The sequence below is a fragment of the Neofelis nebulosa genome, chromosome 7 (assembly GCF_028018385.1).
Source record: "Neofelis nebulosa isolate mNeoNeb1 chromosome 7, mNeoNeb1.pri, whole genome shotgun sequence".
Lineage (NCBI taxonomy): Eukaryota > Metazoa > Chordata > Mammalia > Carnivora > Felidae > Neofelis > Neofelis nebulosa.
Window position 1 is genome coordinate 72,626,371 of NC_080788.1, and position 23,682 is coordinate 72,650,052.

General features: G+C 47.0%; 3 protein-coding genes and 1 long non-coding RNA gene across 14 annotated transcripts in view; 2 read left to right on the forward strand and 2 right to left on the reverse strand.

The window, feature by feature from the left end:
- Positions 1-4,515, reverse strand: part of LOC131516863 (uncharacterized) — a 47,527-nt gene extending 43,012 nt beyond the window's left edge. For all 5 annotated transcript variants that reach the window (XR_009264274.1, XR_009264272.1, XR_009264275.1 and 2 more), the window contains exon 1: positions 4,340-4,515. This is a non-coding gene — a long non-coding RNA (uncharacterized LOC131516863). The remainder of the gene's footprint in view (positions 1-4,339) is intronic.
- METTL17 (methyltransferase like 17) lies at positions 4,513-11,073 on the forward strand. Its single transcript, XM_058738413.1, has 14 exons — positions 4,513-4,637; positions 4,788-4,941; positions 5,030-5,164; positions 6,189-6,270; positions 6,543-6,624; positions 6,949-7,022; positions 7,733-7,827; positions 8,168-8,238; positions 8,439-8,546; positions 9,054-9,122; positions 9,926-9,976; positions 10,242-10,334; positions 10,566-10,753; positions 10,828-11,073. Exons 1-14 carry the CDS (start codon positions 4,557-4,559, stop codon positions 10,937-10,939), a joined length of 1,395 nt encoding a protein of 464 aa, XP_058594396.1. The 5' UTR covers positions 4,513-4,556; the 3' UTR covers positions 10,940-11,073.
- A 115-nt stretch (positions 11,074-11,188) lies between these two features.
- Positions 11,189-14,997, forward strand: SLC39A2 (solute carrier family 39 member 2). 2 transcript variants are annotated; one of them, XM_058738414.1, is made up of 4 exons: positions 11,189-12,907; positions 13,089-13,219; positions 13,455-13,505; positions 14,062-14,997. In XM_058738414.1, the coding sequence occupies exons 1-4, from the start codon at positions 12,793-12,795 to the stop codon at positions 14,689-14,691; spliced, it is 927 nt and encodes a 308-aa protein (XP_058594397.1). In that variant the 5' UTR covers positions 11,189-12,792; the 3' UTR covers positions 14,692-14,997. The 2 variants fall into 2 exon arrangements, with proteins under 2 accessions (XP_058594397.1, XP_058594398.1); XM_058738415.1 differs by lacking the exon at positions 14,062-14,997 and having other exon boundaries at positions 13,460-13,509.
- Positions 14,998-20,991: 5,994 nt separating this feature from the next.
- Positions 20,992-23,682, reverse strand: part of NDRG2 (NDRG family member 2) — an 80,528-nt gene continuing 77,837 nt past the window's right edge. For all 6 annotated transcript variants that reach the window (XM_058738430.1, XM_058738429.1, XM_058738428.1 and 3 more), the window contains 6 exons: positions 23,614-23,658; positions 23,277-23,328; positions 22,978-23,025; positions 22,703-22,738; positions 22,249-22,300; positions 20,992-21,978 (listed from right to left, as the gene is read on the reverse strand). In XM_058738430.1, the coding sequence (XP_058594413.1) occupies positions 21,812-21,978; positions 22,249-22,300; positions 22,703-22,738; positions 22,978-23,025; positions 23,277-23,328; positions 23,614-23,658 (400 nt within the window). In that variant the 3' untranslated portion in view covers positions 20,992-21,811. The remainder of the gene's footprint in view (positions 21,979-22,248; positions 22,301-22,702; positions 22,739-22,977; positions 23,026-23,276; positions 23,329-23,613; positions 23,659-23,682) is intronic.

Sequence of the window (23,682 nt, forward strand, 5' to 3'; positions counted from 1 at the left end):
CCTCTCTACCAACCAGCTCTCTCTAAAAAATAAAATTTTTAAAAATCTTGGAAAGATAAAAGGCAAATATCAAAGATGGAAAAGTAGGGGCGTCTCGTGGCTCAGTCGGTTAAGTGTCCGACTTCAGCTCAGGTCATGATCTCGCAGTTCGAGGGATCGAACTGCTGACAGCTCAAAGCCTGGAGCCTGCTTCAGATTTTGTGTCCTGTCTCTGCCCCTCCCTTGCTTGTGTTCTCTCTCTCTCAAAAATAAATAAACATTTACCAAAAAAAATTAAAAAGATGGAAAAGTAGTGCAGGTCATCAGCAGATGGCTCTACCAGCTCAATAAGTCAAATCAAAGTCATACAGGACTATAACCAAGAAGAATTAAGTATGACATGCTATTTAATCACAGTTCAGAACAGCTCCCCTAATTTCTGCTGAAGATACTTCAATAATATCACTTAACTTTGGAAGAAAGTAGAGGACTAATGGGAAGAGTGGATTGGTGTTTACTTCAGAAAAAAAGAAAAGACAGGGGCCACTATAGCTCCAAGGGAGAGAGGTGGAGGGGGAGTGAAGGGAGAAGGAAAGAAGGAGAGAGACAGAGAGAGAGAAGGAGGAAGGGAAGAAAGAGCAGGAAGACTGGTTTTCTAAAGGCATAGCTAAAGCAACAACTCAGAGGCAACATTCTGAAAGGATGGGTACCATTCTTCAGGATACAGTGTATTTGTTAAACCAGAGACCTCTAAATGATACTGTGTCTCTAACAGGAAGAATACATGGTTCCAGCAACCAAAGAGTAGAAGCAGGAATGGCTCCACCTATCACCGCTCCCATTGACCCATTGAGAAATTTTGTACTTTCCTCTGTAACTCTGGGCTCGGTGGGGCCAAAGGTTCAGGTCCCCAAAGTGGATGCTCTTTTGCCAAGTGATACACCAAAGGTGCCACTGAACTACAAACTACAGCTGCTGCCAGGACACTGGATTTGTTGGGTCCAGGGACCAGCAGATAAGAAGAGCGGTTATAAGGAGCACCTAGCTGGTTCAGTTAGTAGAGCGTGTGACCTCGGGGTTGTGAGTTCAATCTCCACGTTGGATGTACAGATTACTTAAAATCTTAAAGGGGCATCTGGGTGGTTCAGTTGGTTAAAGCATCCGAATCTTGATCTCACGGTTCATGGGTTCAAGCTCCGTGTTGGGCTCGGAGCTGACAGCAGAGAGACTGCTTGTGATTCTCTCTCTCTCTCCTCTCTCTATGCCCCTCCCCCACTCATGCCCCCCCTCAAAATAAATAAATAAACTTTAAAAAAATAAAAAATAAAACTGCAACCTATGATTTTTTTTAAAAAAATCCAAGACATGAAAAAACAACATGCATCAAAATTAGAAAAAATTTTCAGGAAAAAAGGTGACAAATTCAGGAAAAGTTACATAATAAAAGTAAAAATCATTTAAAAGATAAAGACTAATCTAGAAGACACAAATGCAAATAAACATAATAATAAAGAAAATAAACATAATAAAGAATAGTAAAGAATATTTTTAGAGGGAAAACTTTATACAAAGAAATGAAAGAGATAAAAAATCATACTATTTGGGATCTTTGATGGCAGAATTTCTTTAATTTACCAAGAAATTTGTTTCAGTTGCTTCATACCTTCATTGTTTCTCTCAACCTAATTGTTAGCCATTTCCCTCTTTCATAAACTTGTGAAGAAAACCAGCTGAACATCATGCCTCTCTAACTGAATTATCCAAACCTTCCTCGGAGAAGTTTTTTCCCTTTACTTACTTTGGGAGTGGGAGGTGGGGGGTATTTCTTTTTAATGTTGCCTAATTTCTCCACATTTATGTCTGTCTTTTTAAAGGTAATTCAGAGTTTCTAACTCTGGAGTAGTATTTTCTAACTGGAAATACTACTCCATCCAAGGTATGCAACCAGAATTAATATAGCAGAATTAATAGATTAGTTATGAAACAGGCTCATCTATGCTTTGGGAGGGATTGTGACCCAGTCAAATAATTAGACTCAGATCCTCAATCCAGTCTACCCTGTTAAGTGTTTCCAAGCATGAAAACAAAGAGTGGTCACATTATCAACATCATCGACAAATATTTATTAAGCATTTTCAATGAATAAAGAATTGTGTTCACTGTTTTAGATGTCTTAAGGACATCTTTAATCCATAAGAAGGGTGGTGTGGAGGTTTTCATTTTGTTTTGTTTTCATGAACAATACTTTGGATTAAGAACAAAGACAGATAAATTTATGTCTAAGTCAGCTTTGGAGATGTATTACTGAAGGAAGAGAACAATCCCAATTACGTCAGTGTCAGAATAAAGGAAACGACCTGTATGTTGGCAGTTAATAGGAAAAACAGGAGGGACATTCAGAAGTACCACCAAGTTCTGTTCCTTATTTCAAAGTCTCTAGAGCTCAGTCATACTTTGTCCCAAATATCCCCCCTTTCAAGTCTGTTTTTGAAATACAACATGAAATTATAATAAAAATTAAAATGTGATTATGTCCCTTCAAGTTCCCAAAATACATACAGTAACACATATGATAATAATATCATCAGCATACTGGGAGTTTACTTGGACCAGACATTATGTCATTAAACGCTCACCCCAATAACCCTGTGAGGTAGCAGCCATTACTATCTCACTTTTCTATAATTCAAATTCAGACTGCCAGATTCCAGATGGCAAGCATTTTATCCCTATGTTCTGTTACCTTCCTATGACAAAAATAATAAAGCCAATTTATGTTAAATCTAACCTATAGTGATGAGGATATTTTTATTTTGCTAATACTTGAGCCAACAATTTAAAGTGAAAGCAAACTGGGCCACCTGGGTGGCTCAGTTGGTGGAGCATCTAACTTCAGCTCAGGTCATGATCTTGTGGTTTGTGAGTTCGAGCCCTAAGTCAGGCTCTGTGCTGACAGCTCAGAGCCAGTAACCTGCTGCAGACTCTGCGTCTCCCTCTTTCTCGCTGCCCCTTGCCCGCTTGTGCTCACTCTCTTGTGCACTCTGTCTCAAAAATAAACCTCAAAAGCTTTTAAAAAGAAAATAAAGTAAAAGCAAATTGTCACAAGAGATGAGGCAAAGTGTGTCCCTGTGACTCAAAGTGACGGAGGAGGGAAGAAGTGAACCCAAAAGGAAGGAGAGCAGTGACTGCTGGATTTACACCTGTCTTAAGCAACTCTCAAGACTCCTTCCAGAGCATTCAGATTATAAAGCCAAACTCTCCCTTATTAGCATCAAAGCTTAAGGGACGCCTGGGTGGCTCAGTCGGTTAAGCGTCCGACTTCAGCCCAGGTCACGATCTCACGGTCCGTGAGTTTGAGCCCTGCATCGGGCTCTGGGCTGATGGCCTGGAGCCTGCTTCCGATTCTGTGTCTCCCTCTCTCTCTGACCCTCCCCCCTTCATGCTCTGTCTCTGTCTCAAAAGTAAAATAAACGTTAAAAAGAAAAATTTTAAAAAAAAGAATCAAAGCTTAATAACCTAAATGCAAACCAGACAGTTCTGACTGATTTAGTTCCCATATTTTACCCCATAATTACCATATTTGGACTCTTGCAGTTGCAGCAAAGGCAAGAATTTCACCCATCCAGTCACCAGAGATCAAAACGTTAAGATATTCCATAGGTGACTAATGTTTTCTAACGCAATCAAGAGGGCACACAACACAGTGAGTCCGTTTTAATGCTACATGTTAAGTTAGCACTTCAGGACATTTAGCATATTGTTCTTAAGTAACTTGCTAACTTGCATTTCAAGTGCCAACAATATGCGATAGAGCATATGTTTAAAGGTGAGGCTGGGACTTAGGCTGCCCAGTTTTAAATCTAGCTGTCATCTAACAAGCTTTGTGATCTTGCGCGTGATAGTTAACCATCTAAATACTCACTTTCTTCAACTGCAAAATGGGGTTAACAGAATCTATCTCTTAGCAGTGACGAAATGCAGTAATAGAGTCAATGTGCTTGCCACAGTGTCGGGTACCCAATGTTCTAAGTGTTAGAATTTAGTATTTATCTAAGAAGACTGCTTAATATGGAGAGAAACTAATATGTAAAAAACATTAAATCTATTAACCATTAATTTCTCTTCGGTTGCCTAAAGTTGGTTTTTCTTATCTTTCCCTTACTGCATTCTCCCGTTCTCACACAGAGGGGAAAAAAAAATCCCAAAACTTCAGAGTTCTCCAGAGAGAAAAACAAGGAACGCAGGTAGTTAATACATCCAGAAATACCGTTCCCTGTCTAGCGCGCTTTTCTGGAGGCCCTAGGAAATGGCCCACCCCTGCCCCTCGACTTCGGGACGCAGAGACCAGTCTCAACGCTACCTCCAGGTCACCTCGCCTCCAGCTCGTTACCCAGGCACCAAGGTCCTGGTCCCATCAGCGTACACCAACTCTCCGAGGTGATTTACATATCGATTTTTATTGGCTACTGGAAGCACTCGCTCTCCTCATTGGCTGACACTGCGCCGTGCCGAAGCTGCGCGGAGGATGTGCGGGTCACAGGCAACAGCATTTCCGTTTCCGGCTCGCCTCCGGTGCCATGGCGACCGCGAGGGCAGTGAGACTTCTGCAGACTTCAAGCAGATGGCCTCTCGGCCGTAGAGAAGTTCCCCAGTCCCGCGTGAGTGCCTACTTTCCCTGCCCTCGGAGAGACCCTGGATCTCGAAAATAGCTCCGCTCGGAGGAATAGCGCTCTTGGGAGCTCCTCCCTTAGCAAACGCCATAAGCTTCCTTTCTGCCCCGCAATCAGCACGTTTTTCCCGGCCTGCAGGCGCTCGCCGCCCTTGTGCCCGGCGTATCTCAGGTGGATAACAGCTCCGATTTTCTGGGGAAGAGGCCCCATCGCCGGCACCCCGGCATCCTGCAGCTGCCATGCGTAGAGCTGCCGAAAGCACTGGCTGCCGCCGCGCAGCTCCTCCTGCTCCGTGAGTGTCGGTGGGAAGGGGAGGCCCGAGAAGTAGCGGAAAGCGGGTGTGCATGAAAGTGATGTCGCGTTTCATCTTTGGCCCATAGAGAGCGCGATGCCCAATGTGGAGAAGCAGGTGCGGGCACTGACGAATTATCTCTGGAGCCGGCATTTACCTGTAGGGCCGGAGGAGTTGCAAAGACGGGCTGTGTACCTTGAGGAAAAATTCTTGGAAAACCCAGGTAGGGCTTGAGAATAAAGAGTAGACCAAATTGAAATATTGGTGGGAAATGAAGAGCAAAAAATAATTTTACTGTCTCAAATTGATACTGTGGTTTCTTGTTTCACTTTCTGGCCAGAGCAGTTGTTACAATGATGCCTCACTAGAAGATAGACTGTTTCAGAGGTTGGTCTTGGGGCTTTGGTAAAGGTCAGTGAGGTGCTTCGGTATTTTGTCAAAATCTAGATCTTTGGGTTTTTTCCTCTAAATCCACTGGATTTGGACTAAGTTTTTATTCAAGTGAAATAAAATCCCCGTATGGCTCCCTGTCCAGTACAAAAGCCTTCTTCGGGGATAAGAGAATGAATATTATTCCTCGGGTTATTTTCATGATTGTGAGTTCCTTAATATTACCGACCTGCCATGTATTCATTAGGTATCCCTGCACTTCCCCACAGTACCTGGTTCAGTAGGTGCTCAGTAGGTAAATCACTACTGAGCTAAACACAATCATGAGACTCAAGATTTTCAGGCCCCTTTGTAACCTACAGAAACATTGGAGATGTTACAATCTTAAATTTTGGAGAAGTGAAGAAAATCTACAAAATATTGTCCTTATCCTATCACTCTTCCTGACGCTTACCTTTATTTTGTTTATTTTTAAGTGTATTAATTTTTTTTAGTGACCTCTACACCCAACATGGGCTCGAACTCACAACCCTAAGATCTAGATTCACATGTTCCTCCGTCTGAGCCAGGTGCCAAACACTTCTCTTTAAAAGAGAACAAAACTTGTGGGATAGGGCTGGTTGAATTGCATAAACTGCTGTTAGAGGCAAAATACTATCGGGTACATTCTGGTGGTGATGATGGCGGTTGCTGTTATTCTTACCTGAAAGTTTTCTCTAGGTTTGGCTTCTCTCTTAAGCTTTGAGGTTTTGCCTCCGATGGGAGTTGCAGAGGAATGGACAGGCAGTATATTCAGCTGTTGGATCTGAGCCATGTTCTTCCTAGGTCCTCACTCCCAGTTCTCGTTCTCACCCCAGATTTATCTCAGTCAGAGGAGAAACTTCGTGAAACGGTGCTGCGTGCCCTACGCAAAACTACATACCATTGGCAAGAACTGAGGTAAGGAGGATTAGAAGAGCTACAGAAGAAAAAAATCTTTAGAAGGAGACTGGGGAAGTACAATTATACAATTCATGTTAGAAAAGGCTACCTGGTTCATAGCTCAAGACTCTTCCCTTTTGAGGACTGAAAGTGCTGAACTGGAAGAGCTCTGTTCAAAGATTTCATTTCCTAAAAATCTAAAGGTTAGCGAGGCCATGAAGGTTATTTCGCAGTTGGTATGACTCTCTGGTTTGTTTTTGTTTTTGTTTTTGTTTTTGTTTTTTTGACAGCTACAATGAGAAACTGAGCCTGGTGTATATGGCAGCAAGACTGGATGGTGGCTTCGCAGCAGTCTCCAGGGCATTCCGTGAGGTGAAAGCCCATCAGCTTCCAACCTGAATCCTTTTACCATCAGTTCCTTTATTCATAAAATAGTCTTCCGGGGTAGGGTTCTTGGGACTTGGGGTGTGATTTTTTTTTTTTTTTAAAGAGGCTCTCTTTATCCTCTGAAAGGATTTTGTGACCCAAGAAAGGTTTAAAATCATTGTTTTAGGAGGTTCCATTCTATAAAGTATTTACATTGAATCTCAAAAAACATTCACATCTCATCACTACCGAGATCCCCTAATTCATATTTACCAAGGCCCTAAATAAGTGTCCACTTACGCTACTGTGGGGTGTTGTATATTTCTTCAGATCCAGGCTCGAGTTCCAGAGTTCCAGCCCCAAACCTTACTGGACTTTGGTTCAGGTACTGGTTCTGTCACTTGGTAAGTATCTTTCTGTCTCTGTCAATTCTGGCTCTAGAGAGCCATGTGTACAACATTCCAAGAGACTGGGAAACCAGAGGGAGAATAGGAAAGTTGGGAACTAGAATGTTTCTTCCCTGAAATTCAGTATGGCATAAGAAGGTATATGGATTAGGGCCAGAACTTAAAGAAACTTCAAGTGAAAAAATACCCATGTTTAGAAAGATACAAAGGAAAGGAATTAGTCTAGGGCATATCACCAAGATTTTTTTTTTTTTTTTTTTTTTTTTTTTTTTTTTTTTTTTGCCTACAAATAGTTTTTATGTGTCTGCCCCCTTTTTAAAGAGTTATAAATGTCGGGGCGCCTGGGTGGCGCAGTCGGTTAAGCGTCTGACTTCAGCCAGGTCACGATCTCGCGGTCCGTGAGTTCGAGCCCCGCATCAGGCTCTGGGCTGATGGCTCGGAGCCTGGAGCCTGTTTCCGATTCTGTGTCTCCCTCTCTCTCTGCCCCTCCCCCGTTCATGCTCTGTCTCTCTCTGTCCCAAAAATAAATAAAAAAATAAATAAAAAAATAAAGAGTTATAAATGAAATAAGAAAATAACATTGGTAGTTTTTCCAACTGTTGTAAAATAATACTCTGTTTCCCAGGGGTGGGGTTGGTGGCAGAGGGGTGTCCTGTAGGGATGACTCTTTATCATGAAAATTGGCCATTTATATTTTGCCATCTTAGGGCTGCTCACAGTACTTGGGGCCAGAGCCTACGAGAATATATGTGTGTGGACAGCTCAGCTGCTATGTTGGATTTGGCGGAGAAGCTACTGAAAGGTGAGAAGAAAGTATAAGGAAGGACTTTTTCAAAGTTGAAGGAGTTAGGCAGAGGACTAGAAAGAGTGTTGTACTGGGGAGTAGAGGAGGGCTGAAAGTTAAAAATGAGTCTGATTTCTTTCCAGTGTTATGGTCAAGCAGAGGCTGGTGGAAGCCTTTGCTGGACTGTGGATGGTTTGGGTAAGATTAACAGGGCAGGTGACCCAATATTTTCTTACCCTATTGATCTCACCCTCACCTAGTGCTTTTCTTTATTCTTAGGACCATGTTTCTTATCGAGAGATCCTTTCAGTGTATACCTATACACTCCTAGTTGCCACGTCTCTGTTTTACTCCATAGGTTGCTCAGAATCTGGGGAGCCTTATGTTCCAGGTGTCTTTTTCAGACAGTTTCTACCTGTATCACCCAAGGCAAGTGACAACGTTTAGAGTATGTTAAATGTGGAATTTGGCAGACAGAAAACTGTAGCTTCAGCTCTGCTACCCAGCACCGAGTGATAGAAGATAAAAGAGAACAGAAGAAATATCAGAGGGTAGAACTTTGTTACAGTCTTGGAAGGGGAGCCAGGGGGAATGTCAGGTCTATTCATGTTTCTTATCTTGGTTCTCAGGTACAATTCGATGTGGTGGTATCAGCCTTTTCCCTAAGTGAACTGCCCAGCAAGGCTGACCGCACTGAGGTAATCCACACCTTATGGCGCAAGACAAGTCATTTTCTGGTGAGTTGAAATTGCTTTTTCCCTTCAAGTTGTTGGTTTTTTTTGTTTTTTTTTTTAAGTTTATTTATTTTGAGAGAAAGAGAGAGAGAGAGCAGGGGTGGGGCAGACAGAGAGGGAGGGAGAGAATCCCAAGCAGGCTGTACATTGTCAGTGCAGAGCCCAACAGGGGACTCGAACTCCCAAACTGTGAGATCATGACCTGAACTGAAATCAAGAGTCAGATGTTAACTGATTGAGCCACCCAGGCACCCCTCCCTTTAAGTTTAAAGCAGCTTCATTGGTTTCACGTATTTCCTTCTCTCCACTGGAACTTGTGTTCATTCTTAACCATTTTCTCATGCATAGATCCCTTCATCCCTCTTTTAGGGTCTCATCCCCATCTTATATGGGGCAGGCCCTTTCTTTTAGGGCCCCCTTCTCCCATCTGTGAATGTTCTTACAGAGCTGCTAACATTTATGTTTTCATGTAATTCAGGGCTTGTGCTTATTTTCCTTTTTTGTGAACAGGTATTGGTAGAGAATGGAACAAAAGCTGGGCACTCCCTTCTCATGGATGCCAGGGACCTGGTCCTTAAGGTAAGATTCTCCTTCTTTCATAACCACCCCCAATCTGTCACCAGTTATTGCTACTCCCTTAAAAACTGAAGAGACTCTGTTGTACAATGGTAGGGGTGACTCTCAGGATATTAAGCATATGAAGTCATTACGACATGTTATAGGGATTAGCAAACTAGGACCTGTGGATCAAATCCAGCCTGCCACCTGTTTTTATAGGAACCATGCTTATTGGTGTGTGTGTTGTCTGTGGCTGCTTTCACACTATAAATAGCAGAATTGAAATAGTTGGGACAAAAACAGATTTTACCTGTTCTCTGGGCTTTTAAAAAATAAAAAGTGTGCCAACCCCTGATCTAGGGCATCACTAAGCCAAGAACCTTATCTTTTGGGGACAGTATGATCCAGTGTATAATCATAAATTTAATCGTCCTGGAGTGGGTTCTTTTTGAGACTGGAGGTTGCTGACAAGGGAGAGCACCACACTATGTGCCAAGTTCCTGCCTTTCTCCTGCTACAAAGAGAAAGTTCTTTGTTTGGAGTATTAGAGAAGCAGCCAGCTTAACTCAAGGAACATAGTTAATAATTACCAGAATTGAACGTTAAAGGAGTCCTCAATTTACTGAGTGCAGAGATTGAGTTATGAGAATAAATCCCTCAGACTTAATATTTTTTTTAGGTAGGCTCCACTCCCAGCACGGAGCCCAACGCGGGGCTTGAACTCACAACCCTGAGATCAAGACCTAAGCTGAGATCAAGAGTCAGACACTTAACCCACTGAGCCACCAGGCACGCCCCCACCAGCTTAATTTTTTTGGTTTTAGGGCAAAGAGAAGTCACCTTCAGACCCTCGACCTGGCTTTGTCTTTGCTCCAGTGAGTATTATTTCTGCCTTTCCCACCATGCAAAGATCTGAACTCAGCTATGGCCAGGAAAAGTGAGAGGGTAAAGCTAAGCCACCCTGTACTATTTTGTGTCCCTATCCAGTTTCTTTCTTAGTTGTTCCCCTGGCCCTCCCTGCCTCCTGCTCCTGTGCTCCCATATCCCTAGCCCTTCTTGATTCTATCATTCTGAGTTTTTCAGTTGTATGATCTCTGTGGTTCGTTTGTCTTACCTCATGTCTTTTGTGTGTGTTCACAGTGTCCACATGAACTTCCTTGTCCCCAGTTGACAGCCTCTAAGCCCCTGGCCTGTAGCTTTTCTCAGGCTTACCACTCCATCCCCTTCAGTTGGGTATGTATCCTGAGAATGTTGCAACAGGGTGAAATAGCCTAGGGGAACAGCATGAAAAAGAGTCAGAGGTGGAAAGAGTTGGAGAAGTTAGAGAAGAGCCTGGAGAATTTTCAAGCCTGAATGTGCATGGCTTATGAAAAGGCTGCAGGGATGGGGGCGGGGGGGGGGGGGGAGGAACAGTTTTTTTCCCATCTCTTTTTCCTCCAAATAGTCTCTATGTCCTTATCTTAGAATAAGAAGAATCTAAAAGAGGAAAAGTTCTCCATGGTAATTCTTGCCCGGGGGTCTCCAGAAGAGGCTAATCGTTGGCCCCGTATCACTCAGCCTGTCCTCAAACGGCCACGCCATGTGCATTGTCACCTGTGCTGTCCAGATGGGCATATGCAGCATGCTGTGATCACAGCCCACCGGCATGGCAGGTATAAAGGGTGTGACCAGAATTAGGGGGAGGAGGCAAGACCCTGCAGCCCACACTGACTTCCCTTTTCCATAGGGATTTGTATCGCTGTGCTCGTGTCAGCTCTTGGGGAGATCTTTTACCTGTGATCACACCTTCAGAGTCGGAGCTTCCTCCGTCCCCTGCTAAAGATCCCTCTGGAAGTTGACGAGGATGCATAACAAGTATTTGCTTACACAGGCCTGCCAAAGGTGAAGGTACCTGGTATCCAGGATGGGAGTGGTCGCAGCCCTATGTATCTGTTTGAGGTTTTAATAATAAAAAGTTTGCAAAGAGTAGAAATGGATCTTGTGATTCTTAAAAGGTACAGAGGTCAGTTGTCATGGCCTATCCTGGGACGAAGAGAATCCTCAGATGTTCAGTGCCTGTTTCCCATACAGATCTCAAGCTCACCTTCTCCCGTAAGAGTACTGTTCCCTCCTGCCAGAGACCAGGGCTGCCCAGGGAAGTCACCCGAGGCAGACAGATGGGGAGAGCTGCCCTCAGCTCTCTGAGCACTGGCTCAGCAGATGTCACGGTTGTTAGGTGGCCACCTGAACAGGGGGCCAGCAGCTGCCTCACCTCTGTGTTTTTCTCCCTCCTTTCCTTGTGTCTCTCTCAGGGTCCATCAGCGTCCCAGTTTGCTGGATATATTTTCCTCGTGTCAGTCCTCGTCAAGACTGAATTTTCCATCTCCCCCCACCGCAGATCCAGGCAGGACCCTTCAGTTTGCTTGGTTCATTTCTCAGCGTTCCCCGAGACCTTCCTGTTTCAGAGCTAGAGCAACTTTCCTTGTCTTAAAATTCTCACCCCTCTCCCCCGATACACACAATCCCTGACTTACTTACCATGGCTTGATTTTCAAGTTTTCAACTTTAAGATGATATGAAAGCAATGCACATCCAGTAGAAGCTGTACTTTGGATTTTGAATTTGGATCTTCTCTCAGGTTAGCGATATGTGGTATGATCATCTCGTGTTGCTGGCAGGCAAGTGCCTGCTCCCAGGCAGTCACGCGATAGCGACGGTAAACGGTACCCTTAGAACCATTCTGGTTTTTGCTCTCAGTACAGTATTTGGTAAATTATAAGGAATTTCAACACTTTGTTATAAAATAGACTTTGGTTAGATGATTTTGCCCATCTGTGGGCTAATAGAAATGTTCTGAGCACAGTTAGGTAGGCTAGGCTATGACTGGTAGCTGAGGTGTACTAAATGCATTGTCAGCTTAGGAGGCTTAAGTATGTAGCCCCGTTGTACATTGAGGAAGATCTGCATACATCCGAAAATAGGCACAGTCAAAAGCTGGAACAGCATCAGTGTTGTAATACTAGAAATCTCAACTTCCCCACTAGACATTATCATGTCCAGAGCTATTTTTCTGGGGTTACAGGAAAGGGAAGTCCACTCATCTAGTTTCCACAGAATGGTGGGCGGCAGCACCACCTCTCAGCCCCACCTCCTTACCTGAAAGTGGCCCCAAATCCCCTCTGAAAGGGGAGGGTTCAGATATCAGCATAACCCATGAGACAGGGAGTGGGGTGGGGTGGAGAGGGTATGGAAGTCTTAGATGAAGTGTCTTGAATAAGGCAGGACCAGGTGTCCCCAGTACAAAACAGCTGGGAAGGCCCTCCCCAAACTCCCATTTTGGATTAGACCAGCCCCAGGCATGATCTAAGACTGTCCACAGCATTTGGATTAGTCATGGCAGCGAAGAGAAGAGGACCTACAGCACAGGCTGTGCCTGGCAGGGAGTCTGGAGTTTCTGGTTTCCAAGTTCTGGAAGGCATGAGCCAGGGGAGGGGCCTCCTTGTAGGGGGAGGGCGGGAATCTGGGGCAAGGCCCCAGTCAGCTATGCAAGGCTGCGCAAGCAGAGGCAACACCAGACAAGAGGAGGATCCCAACAGCCTCCTGAAACTCAGGAGAGGAGCTACTCCAGCTCTGACCACCTAAGACAGCACTCCTCTGAAGATTGTAACTCCATTTGCCATCCCGAGGCCTCTGCTCACCTTGCACCCCAAGGATGGAACCACTACTGGGAGTAAAAATTGGCTGCCTGTTTGCCCTGCTGGTTCTCACTCTGATCTGCGGCCTTATTCCCATCTGCTTCAAATGGTTCCAGCTGGATGCAGCCACAGGTATGGCCCTGCAGCACATGTCCCCATAACCCAATCCTGACAACAACCCCGTCACCCCGTCCTGATGCCTTGCTCTGATTCTCTCATCATCCCCAAGCTTGGGGTATTGCGTGCCACTGTCTCTCTCTTGTCACCTTTTCTATCTCACTGCCAACTAGATTGTAACTTTCCCCATTTTTAGGTCGTCACCGCAGGGTCCTCAGCCTCCTGGGCTGCACTTCTGCAGGTGTTTTCCTGGGAGCGGGGTTCATGCACATGACTGCTGATGCCCTGGAGGGAATTGAATCAGAGATCCAGAAGTTTATGATGCAGGTGAGCAGCAGAAATGCTGAGCTGCAGAGCCGGGAGGCCAGAATGATGAGCAGAACCAAGGGAGGAAGGGAGAAAGGTGACAGAGTTGAGGACCAGCAGGGAGGGACAGGGAAGAAGACAGCTCTCCTGTGGCATGGTAAAAACAGGTTGGACTTTAAGGAAAGCAGTGGAGCTGAAGGGGCAGGACAGGAAGCTGAGCTCCATCCTCCATTGATTGCTGCTTTTTTCTCCCTAGAACAGGACAAGAAGGGAGGGAAGTGTTTCTGATGATGCCGATTCAGCACAGGTAAGTATCTCCCACCAGTCCCTCCCCGGAGTGGGAGGGGAGCCGAAACTCCTTTCCCACCCAGACCCTTTTGAGGGAAGTATGTGAGGAGAAACAGAAATCCCCTCTGCTCCTCAGCTCAGACATCACAGACCAAAGAGGAGCCCACCCAATCCTTTTGGGTTTGTGGACGCCCTAAAAAAACTCTGCTTTACTCTTTCATTCTTTCTCTGGACCCTTTCACATGCGTCACATTCTTTTCCCATTTTTCTAACCCTATCACTTTTGTGTCCCCTAGTCCCTCAAGGGTGGTGGTTGTCACTGTCCATACCTGCTGTTGGCTTCATTCCCTGCCCTTCTTTCTGCACCATAGGCCACATCAATCTGGAAGCATTTGAAGCAGATGGTAATAAGGCCACTGGCCAGAGTGAGAGCCGGCCGGGCAAACAGGCAGCCAGATTTTACTAATTGGGCACAGCCCCACATTTCCCATTCTCCTTGGTTTCCCACTCCCATGGCCACCCAGTGTACTTTCTTGACTTCCCTTCCCACCTCACAGCCCTCTTTCTGTTCCTAGATGGAGTATCCCTATGGAGAGCTCATCATCTCCCTGGGCTTCTTCTTTGTCTTCCTTTTGGAGTCGCTGGCATTGCAGTGCTATCCTGGGGCTGCTGAAGGGGTCACAGTGCAGGAGGAGTGGGATGGGGCTCACGTCCTTGGACTCCACAGCCATGGACCTCTCCCCTCCCCCTCAAAGGGTCCCCTCCGAGCCCTTGTCCTCTTGCTCTCCCTCTCCTTCCACTCAGTGTTTGAAGGTCTGGCTGTGGGGCTGCAGCCAACAGTAGCAGCTACCGTGCAGCTCTGTCTTGCAGTCCTGGCTCACAAGGGGCTCATAGTGTTTGGTGTAGGACTGCGGCTGGTGCAGATAGGCACTGGCTCGCGATGGGCCACGCTGTCCATCCTGTCACTGGCTCTCATGTCCCCCCTGGGCCTGGTCCTGGGACTGGCTGTGACTCAGGGGGACTCTAAAGGGGGGCGTGGCTTAACCCAGGCTGTGTTAGAAGGTGTGGCAGCCGGCACCTTTCTGTATGTCACCTTCCTAGAAATTCTGCCCCGGGAGCTAGCTGGCCCCGAGGCCCCTCTGGCCAAGTGGGGCTGTGTAGCCGCCGGTTTTGCCTTCATGGCCATTATTGCTTTGTGGGCCTGAGAGATTCCTGATTCTTCTGATGGACCTATCTACAATGGCCTTCCTGCCCCTGGGAGACACTTCCCAGACAGCTTTGGCCCTCAGATATTTCTCTACTGAGACTAAGTGACATTCACTAGGCATCGTCCACATGAACTGGACCCCAGCTTTTCCCTACATGAGATCCCATTTCTCATCCAGGACTGAGAGAAAGATGTTTAAGTTGAGTGCCTATAAATTGGAGAATTGATATAAACACAATCACTCTAGATTTGACTCCCGTCCCATTTATGCTACTGTGAACAATAAAATGTCCATTTTACCCTTCCCCTTCAGCCATGCTATACATCATTTCTGTAGGTTGCCTAGGAGCTGCCCAGTACAGGAAGTGGTGGAATGGGGAGTGGAAAGGGTGAATGAACACTGGATGGGGTATTTTCTTCTGGAATCCGGGCCCCTAGCCATTCTGTCAATTGCAGACCATGCCCTCCAAACATGGCAGCATTGCTGAAATTCCAACAACCTGCTCCTGTCTTCCCCACAGGTGTTGAGAAACTGAGCCAGAGTTCCCAGCATTTAGAGAGAAGAGGTGTAAAAACAGAAACCACACCCACGTCACTCCCAGTACCTATTATCAGTCAACTACAGTGTGTCCAACAGACTCTTCAGATCAGGCTAAATAGAGCCTCCTTTCATCTGGCTTTTATTTTTCACACCAAGCCCTGTGTGGCCTCGAGGATGCTATTGCTCTCCTTTGAGCCCCTGTCTCCATCCAGCTAGCTGCCTTGAGCTGCGGGATTAAGAAGCAGTGTTTAGAGAGGGAGAGAGAGGCGCCAGATAAATGCCTAGGGTGATTACTTGGCTTTGCCACAACTTAGTGGCTTTCCTTCTGCCTGCTCTACCTGCCCCTCTGCCTCCAGCCCCTCCCAACTAGGCCATCTGTCTTTCAGTTCAAGTAGCCCCTACACTGTGTTACATCTCTTAAAAACTACCAAGGACAAATACGGAGCTGATTATCTGCCTGTTACCCAGCCCCTTCACCCATGAATTGGAGGAGTATTGCAGACTTAGTGGAGAAGGAGGAAGAGGGGCGCCTGTGTGGCTCAGTTGGTTGAGTGTCTGACTCTTGATTTCATCTCCTGGTTTGTGGAATCGAGCCCCACATCAGATTCTGGGCTGACAGCGCAGAGCCTGCTTGGGATTCTCACTATGCCCCTCTCCCATTCATTCTCTCTCTGTCTCTGTCTCTGTCTCTCTCTCTCTCAAAGTTAATAAATAAACATTTAAAAAAAGGAAGAGAGAAGGTGTACCCTGTGAACTCACTCTCCCCACTTTGCCCCTTCTGATGTTGACAGTTGCAGAACCCAAGTCACCTTCACATTGACAAGGTCTCCTGAGTTTCCTTCTTGCCAGAGTTGTCTCCTGTCCATCCCATTCCCCTCCCCACAAACTATGATACACAAACCTCCTCAGAAGCCCAGCTTACGCACCCAGGGATGAGTGAGAAGGCAAGGTTCAGGTACAACTAAATAAAAATGTCTGATACAGGAAACCATTTCCCTGAAATACCATCCTATTCTGTTTTCCCATCAGTATTAGGTAATGTAATATGTACTCAGAACAGAGCCTCAGATGTAGTAATAATAATAGAGTCTCCACACAGAGCACCTGCTATGTGCCAGGCACTGTGCTACTGCATTCACAAGTATGATCTCACCTTCCTGACCCTGCCAAGTAGGTATTATCCCCACTGTAAGTTGAGGGAGACACATGCAGAACAGTTAAATACCTGATCACATAGCTAGGTGGGCTTCCAACCCATGTTTCTCTGATTTTAAGAAAAACTCAACTATATAGATTCTCTTCTTCCTTCCCTTTCCTTCCCTTTACCTCCCATCCTATGTGTTAGGGTCTCAGAAGAAAGCAGAGAGCACATGGGTAATTGAGGCAAGTTTAATAAAGGGAGTATATAGGAAGGTGTGGGCAGGGTTTGGACAGAGTAAGGAGTGGATGGTGCAATCCCCTGGGGCTGAGAAAGAACACTGCTGTGCTTGGTGGCGCAAATGTCTGCTGGGGGGTGAGCAAAAACAATGTTGCTACCCCGGCTGAAGAGAAGGGAGCAGTTAGCAGAAATGAGAAAGGGGCGTCCAGTAAGAGCTGTGGCCTCAGAGGAGGGATACAACCAGCTTGCAGGGATCTGACCAGGAGGACACTAGAGGAGCACCCTCCCACCCTCACTCCACTTCTACTCTGTGATCTACTGCCAGGGTCTCTTTTTGCTCATGCCCAAAGCGAAGAAGCCAAAGGACAAAATTGCCTGTTGGTGCATGGCAGGCATATCAGTCTTGTGAGGCACATAAATCTGGAGGCTCATATCCAACATGCCATCGACTGTCTGCTACTTTCAACCTGAGTGGTCTTGCCAGGCCTTTTCAAGGCTGAATTGGGAGGGACACAATTTTATGGACGGTAGCTACTTCAGGTGGAAAGGATTTGCAGGACTACAGAAAGGAGACTTGAGGACATGGGACCCTGGGCTCCTCATATGTTTCTGGGTCACTGATGCTATCAGCATCTGAGGGAAATGAGCAGAGGTTGGGAGATTTCAAGCAAGGGTGAGTCATGCACGTTTTGCCTCCTCCCAGCCCAGGAGCCCTTACATTCCCTTTCAGCCACCTGTGCTTTCAGCCATCAGCACTCTCTTTCCTTCCCACGACCATCGCCTTTCCTTTCCCAAGACCTACTAACCAGGACAGGAACCATCTTTAGCTGGAACCATATCATATCAAGAGCTGGAATAAAGCTCGAGGATGGCTCCCTAGAGAGAACATCAGGATCAGAAAAAGGAACAATCGGATCATTTCCAAAACCTATGAATCCCCAGCGAGGAGTCAGAGAGGGCTATAAAGGAGCAGATGAAGGTGACTTTAAATGAGCTTGCAGTGAGGAAGGGTGGAGTGAGAACAGGTAAGAGAGCCATGGGGAAGGAGGGAGAGCAGAGGTAGCTGAGTCCTGGCAACTGGAAGCCAGATTCAGGAGTAAACCTTGACACACTTCATTCAGCCTTGACAGGTTGTAACCGAAAAACCTTAGAATCATGAGAGTTTTTAAAAAATAGAGGAAAGATGCAGGTTGGGAAAAAGGATAGAGAAGAAGCTAGTTGCAATAGTCACCAAAGAATTTATGTGGAAGTGTTTTCAAGTCTCCTGAACCCCTGTGCCCTTTCCCCATCCCTTATTTTCCATCCCCACACATGTATTTTTTATATATTTAAACAGGAAAAAACAAAAAAAGCCGGAAGAATGAGACCTCCAACTGCCCTCCCACCTAGAACCAACTTTCCACTTTTGCAACAATAAATGGTTCCCTGAAGTAACCCTTGGGAGCTCCCCCACCTTTCATTTGCATACAGGCCAAGGCTTGGGTTTTTACAGTTGTAAGCTGACAGTGGTGAAGAAAAGGAGAGGAGATGGGGCACAGCATCAAAGAGAATGGAGGTTAGTGAATATCCTGGGGCAGGATGGGAGGTCAGCCAAAGACGGGCACCTGTGAACAAGATGCCCCAGGAACAAAACCAGAGAGCTCCAGGCTAACTCCTGTGAGACAGTCCGTTCCACTTCACCCCTTTGCCAGTGTCTTGCCTCCCTCACAGGAGACAGTGCCCATAGGAAATGGTCCCTTTCTCCCGGCTTTAGAGTACAAAGAATGGTTGCCAGAATCAGAATGGGTTGGTTATGTGTGAGTGTATGTGCGCCAGCTGGTCAGGCACCCTCATGTTCCCCGCCCCCGCACCTGAGGGAGGAGCCCGTGGCCACTTGCAAAGGTGAAGCAAAAGGGGTGTGTATACAGGTGGTACACCCCCAGGCCCCAGTCTGCAGGGATGCTTAAAGAGGCCAGTTGCTGACTACTTCCTTTTTATTTGAATTTTGTTCAGAATTACTATCTTTAGATGTATTGAATGTCAAATATAGAATGTATTCTACCTTTACTATTTACCCAGTTTGGGGGAAATTCTGATGTTGGCAAGGAGAGACGGCGCAAACAACGTAATTGCTCTGGGCACCATTTACCTTGACCACACCCCTGGCCTCCAGTGACAACTGATTCTCACTTTCCATTTAGTACCAAAATCTCTAGAAAGGTGGCGTCTCCCACTCTGGCATTGCCCTAACTCTGTAAAGGAGTGCTCTCTGAAGTTTCACATCTCTCCCTCCTACTGCAGGGTCAGTTTTGTGTGTACTTTCAGAGACTCACTCTTTCAAATCTCTTCATGAGTTCCAGACTTTCCAAGCTGACCCACAAGATTCTCATCACCGTAGTCTTCTAGTTTTATTATCTTTCCCAGTAAACCCTCTCTTAGCTATCTTGGACTTCCATCCCTGAAGTCAGGGAAACACATCCCTTGAGAATGAGAGGAAGAGAGAAACAGGAGTTCTAAGCCTGAAGCAGAGACAAAAAGTAGGGAGTTTGTGATTCAGCCTTCTGTGAAGTCACCTCACCTCTCCTGAGCTCTGACCTTCAGAACAGGCAGGAGCCACAGACCATGGCTTCCCTATGTAGCTACTGCATAGAATCACAAAGAACACTGGGAGATTTGGGAGGGAAACCGAGACTGGGGGGGGGGGGGGGGGGAGGGCAGTTAGGAAGAACCATGCCAACCACAGGAGGGCACTGCATCCCCATGGGCTAGCCTGGAATGTCTAGGACCAACAAAGTGAAGAGGTCAGACAAGGACAGCAAACCCCCTCTCCCTTGCTCCCAGCAGAGAGCATCTCTCCCTCTTCCTAACTCTTGGGTTTCTCATGCTGACACATCTATAGGAGAGGGACACACAGTCACCACCATGTCACACACCACCTGCGTGACAGATACATACACACACACTCACACGTGTACACATGGTATCCTCCCTCTTCTGAAGATTACCTTGCTAATGGTGTTCTCTGTGTGAGAAGACCTGCCTTCCTTCCCATAATGCACAATAGCACCTTTTGCCAGGCAAGGCTGATGCTGGTTGGAGTTCTTTGCCTTTCTGTCATGTTTTGTTTACCTAGGAGCTAGTCAGTCCAGTGATTCCAATTGTGCTATTTCTTTAGGGTGGCATTAAAGCACTCTTTGCTACCTGCCCGGCATGAGGTCACCCAACACACTTGCCATCAACAGCTAGCTCTATAACCCTGCGAGTCACCTGAGACCCCAGCCCCCTCCAGTCCTGGCCTCATGCATTTATAGCAGTCTCAGTCCTGAGAGAGTGACGAAATGCTCAAGAGTCAGTAACATATTCCATGCCTCCCTTCCATGTCAGTGTGTCAGCACCAGACAGCAAGCTGCAGTAGTCCTCAGCTCAGTTGCATTGAGGAAAGCACATAATTGTGTGTGGAGTACTCTAGAAAGTACTCCAGCAAGTGACCTTGTAATAGTCCATCCACAGCACTCTTAACTGTAAAGTACCTCCCCATTTTTTACTTTTTGTGCCCCAAGAGCCCAAGAATCAGCCTGCAACAGCCACAATATCTGAAGTCCTTTTGCTGAGTATTGTTCATACTTGTTGAAAAACTTCTCAGAGAACCACAGTCTAAAACTCCCTGAATTCTTGGATTCATGGGGGAGGAGGATTCCTGAGAGGAAATCCTTTGTGCTCTTGCTCTCCTGAAGGAGTCTTCAGATGGGGGTCAACTATGACCAACCCAACCCCTGTAGTAACTGCGTGAGGCCTGGTCTACTGATTCTATTGAACCATCTAAAGTGGAATCTAGGGGCACCTGGGTGACTCAGTTGGCCAAGCGTCCAATTCTTGATTTTGGCTCAGGTCATGGCCTCATGGTTTGTGAGTTTGAGCCCTGTATCAGGCTCTACACTGACAGTGTGGAGCCTGCTTGGGATTCTCTCTCTCCCTGTCTCTCTGCCCCTTCCCTGCACAAGTTCTCTCTCTCTCTCAAAATGAAGTTTTAAAAGTTAAAAGTAAAATAAAATAAAATAGAATTTAGGTGACCCCTAGGGAGGATCCTGCAGGAAGGTGGTCACAAGATGTCCTTGGACACTTCAGCCAGTATTCTGTACTTCCTGCTTCAGATCATGATGTTGGTGACATCAACTAACTAATAGTAAGTCCCATAAAACCTACGTAGCTCCTCTCTCCCAAAACTTGAAAATACTATCAATATCAAGGACAATACCATCCTATTGGAATAGGGGCCAGTGACCATGTAGTCACGTTCTGTGAAGTGTCCATGCCATATCTGAGAAGAGAATGTGGTTGGGCAGGGGGAAGTCATGAACAGGGGCATGATGCGGGCATACTCAGACAAGGAAGAATGGCACTCAGTTCCTCTACAGTTTATTGTTACAGCAGAAATTGTGGGACACAGGAGGGAACCCTCCACACATAACACAGTGTGGTCAGAGCCCCAAGATAGCCCTTCCCACCCCTATGACAAGCCCCAAGCAGCCCTGCCCCAGCTTAGCTCCCTCCCCCTCCCACTCTAGACACACACTGTCTAGACAGCTACCAAAGTTAGTGTAGCCAATGGCCCCAGGCCCCTTCCTATTGCCCCAGCTCCGATCCTTCCCTCATACTTGCTCATTGCCCACCACCTCCCATTCCAACTTCCATTTCACACACTGGGTGTTTCTATACCATCCTGAGGACCATTAACCCACCAGCAAGCCTCCCCTGACACACATTCAGTTAGGTCCATACCCGTCAGAGATCTGAAGGGTTCATGAGAAGCCCTATCAGATTTGGTGAATGGAGTCCTGGCCCCAAGTCCCCCACCCTTGCAATGGGATAAGTAGGGAGAGTCTGGTGGAGGCACATGGGCAACTACAACAACCTCTTGTCCCTTATCAACAGACACCTAGATTAGGGAGAGGGGTACGTGCCCTCATCACCTTAACACCACAATGAGGGAGAGGGATACTTTAGGGGTCTGGGTCCCTAAGAGATATTGGGACATCTCTCCCAGGAGCTGAGGGGAATCACAGGTTAGAGGTCAAGGTTAGGGTAGCAATCAAAGATCAAGGTCATCTCCCCACATGATCTGCCCATCTTCCCTTACTCTGGCCCAGTGCCCTATGCACCTCCCAGGTTAGTGCTGGGGGAGGTGAGGGCTGGGTCCTACACCAGGGCGACAAAGGTCACTCAACAGGAGACCTCCATGGTATGCCCTGGAGGCCCTGAAGGGAGAGTTCCAGACTCGCTGCTCTGGGACAGGGTGCGAGAGCGGGACCGGTTGCCGTCAATGGATGCTGCGCTGGTCAGGGAGGCTGTGCGCGATCGTGACAGGCGAGTCATGCAGGATGAGGCCACTGTGGAGACAGAAGGATGAGCAGGTAGGCATAAAGGAGGTGAGACAGAGAGGCTGGCAACTCAAGAGTGGGGTGCTTGGGTGAGCCGAGAGTCACAAATGGGGCTGGAGCGGGAGGTCAATGATTTGGCAGACGGTGGTAACTTCCAGAACTAGCCTGAAATGGTTCCCTCCCCCCCCCTCCCACCCCCACCCCCCCCAGTGCCCATCCCTTCCCCGCTCCTGTGCAGCAATCACTGTTCTCATGATAGCTTCTGACTCCCATACTCACTGTAGCCCATGCCTTGCAGGAAGTACTTGAAGGCCTCGGTCAGCTTGCCTGGCTGTGGAAGTAAGAAGAGGAGAGGGAGACAGTGAGGTGAGGTTAGAAGCTGAGATGGAGGGTTGCCTGAGTGACTCAACTGAGCATCTGACTTGATTTCAGCTCAGGTCATAATCCCAGGGTCGTGAGATCGAGCCCCACGCCAGGCTCCACACTGTTAGTGCTTGGGATTCTCTCTCTCTCCCTCTCTCTCTGCCCCTCTGCTGCTCACGATCTTGCTCTCTCGCTCTCTAGCTCTCTCTCTCTCAAAATAAATAAATAAACATTAAAAAAGAAAAAGAAGCCAAGCTGGAACCCCAAGCCATGGCAGGTTAGGTGTGGAATGAGTGGCAAATGGATGAGCAACAAAGTGTATGGTTCAGAGCCACTAATATCCCATCCCATGGACGGCAGGGGTACTCACCTGAGTCAGCTGGGGCTGGCCTCCAGAGTCAGCCATCTGTGCAGGAGACAGAGACAACCATCCAGAAGACATAAATAAACGGAGCCATGCCAAGAGATAGAAAAGGTTCTCTTTTCCTTAGCCTCCCCACTCCAGGCCCTCAGGGTTTGCTTTCTTTATCTGCCCCACTTGCTCCCATGCAGGACCTGGAAGGCCTAGAAGCTGAATCTAGAGAGGATCTATGGCTCTGCACAGGGGGCCAGGAGTCAGGCGGGGTATGGAGTAGGGTTACTGACCTTGAGAAAAGAGGTCTGGGTGGGGTCCAGCTTTGAGTTACATTCCACCTGGAGTAAGCAGGAGGCTGAATGAATGAGGTCATACTCCCTGTGGCCCCTCCCTTCGAAGGGACCCAAGGACCCAGATCCCAGTTTCTTTCCCATTAGCCTCGTACCCATTTCCTTCTTACCAGGAATCAACCTCTTATGCCCCACAGTCACTCTCCCTGTTCCAGAGCTGGCCTCTTGGCAAGATACCCCTCTAACAACCACCCTGGATCTCCAACCCTCCCTCACCCACCCCAAAATTCCCTACTGACCACTGCATCTTCATGGGGTGCTTGGTCTCCTACCACCAGCATCACAGGGCACCTAGAGGCATAGTGTCGGGAGAAGAGGGTAAGGCCCTGGTGCTCTGTCACCTGCCTTTTCCCAGAAGAGCAGTTAGACAATGTTTGACTCCAAAGAGGAGACGGTCTTCTGACCCTACCAAGACAATTCAAAGGGGGATGGACCTAGACAGTGAGATTTGCTTCATAGGACAGGGTGGGAGGTAATGAGAAAACTCCCTGTTAAAAGACTCTCCTTCTAAAGAATATAAGCACCTAGGGAAGATCCAGAGAGAGAGAGGCAAAGCTTTATCTCTTAACGTCTTACTTGAGGGTGACAGCACCTCCACGCTCAAGGTTCAGGTCTCGGCGGCTAGAGAGGGGTTCAAAGAGGAGC

Bases quoted from the DNA above. Each gene is read 5' to 3' on its own strand.
- METTL17 (XM_058738413.1), top strand. From the start codon at position 4,557: ATGGCGACCGCGAGGGCAGTGAGACTTCTGCAGACTTCAAGCAGATGG. The intron at 4,638-4,787 runs GTGAGTGCCTAC...CCCGGCCTGCAG, and splicing joins GAGAAGTTCCCCAGTCCCGC to GCGCTCGCCGCCCTTGTGCC. The intron at 6,625-6,948 runs GTGAAAGCCCAT...ATATTTCTTCAG, and splicing joins TCTCCAGGGCATTCCGTGAG to ATCCAGGCTCGAGTTCCAGA.
- SLC39A2 (XM_058738414.1), top strand. From the start codon at position 12,793: ATGGAACCACTACTGGGAGTAAAAATTGGCTGCCTGTTTGCCCTGCTG. The intron at 12,908-13,088 runs GTATGGCCCTGC...CCCCATTTTTAG, and splicing joins CCAGCTGGATGCAGCCACAG to GTCGTCACCGCAGGGTCCTC. The intron at 13,506-14,061 runs GTAAGTATCTCC...TTCTGTTCCTAG, and splicing joins ATGATGCCGATTCAGCACAG to ATGGAGTATCCCTATGGAGA.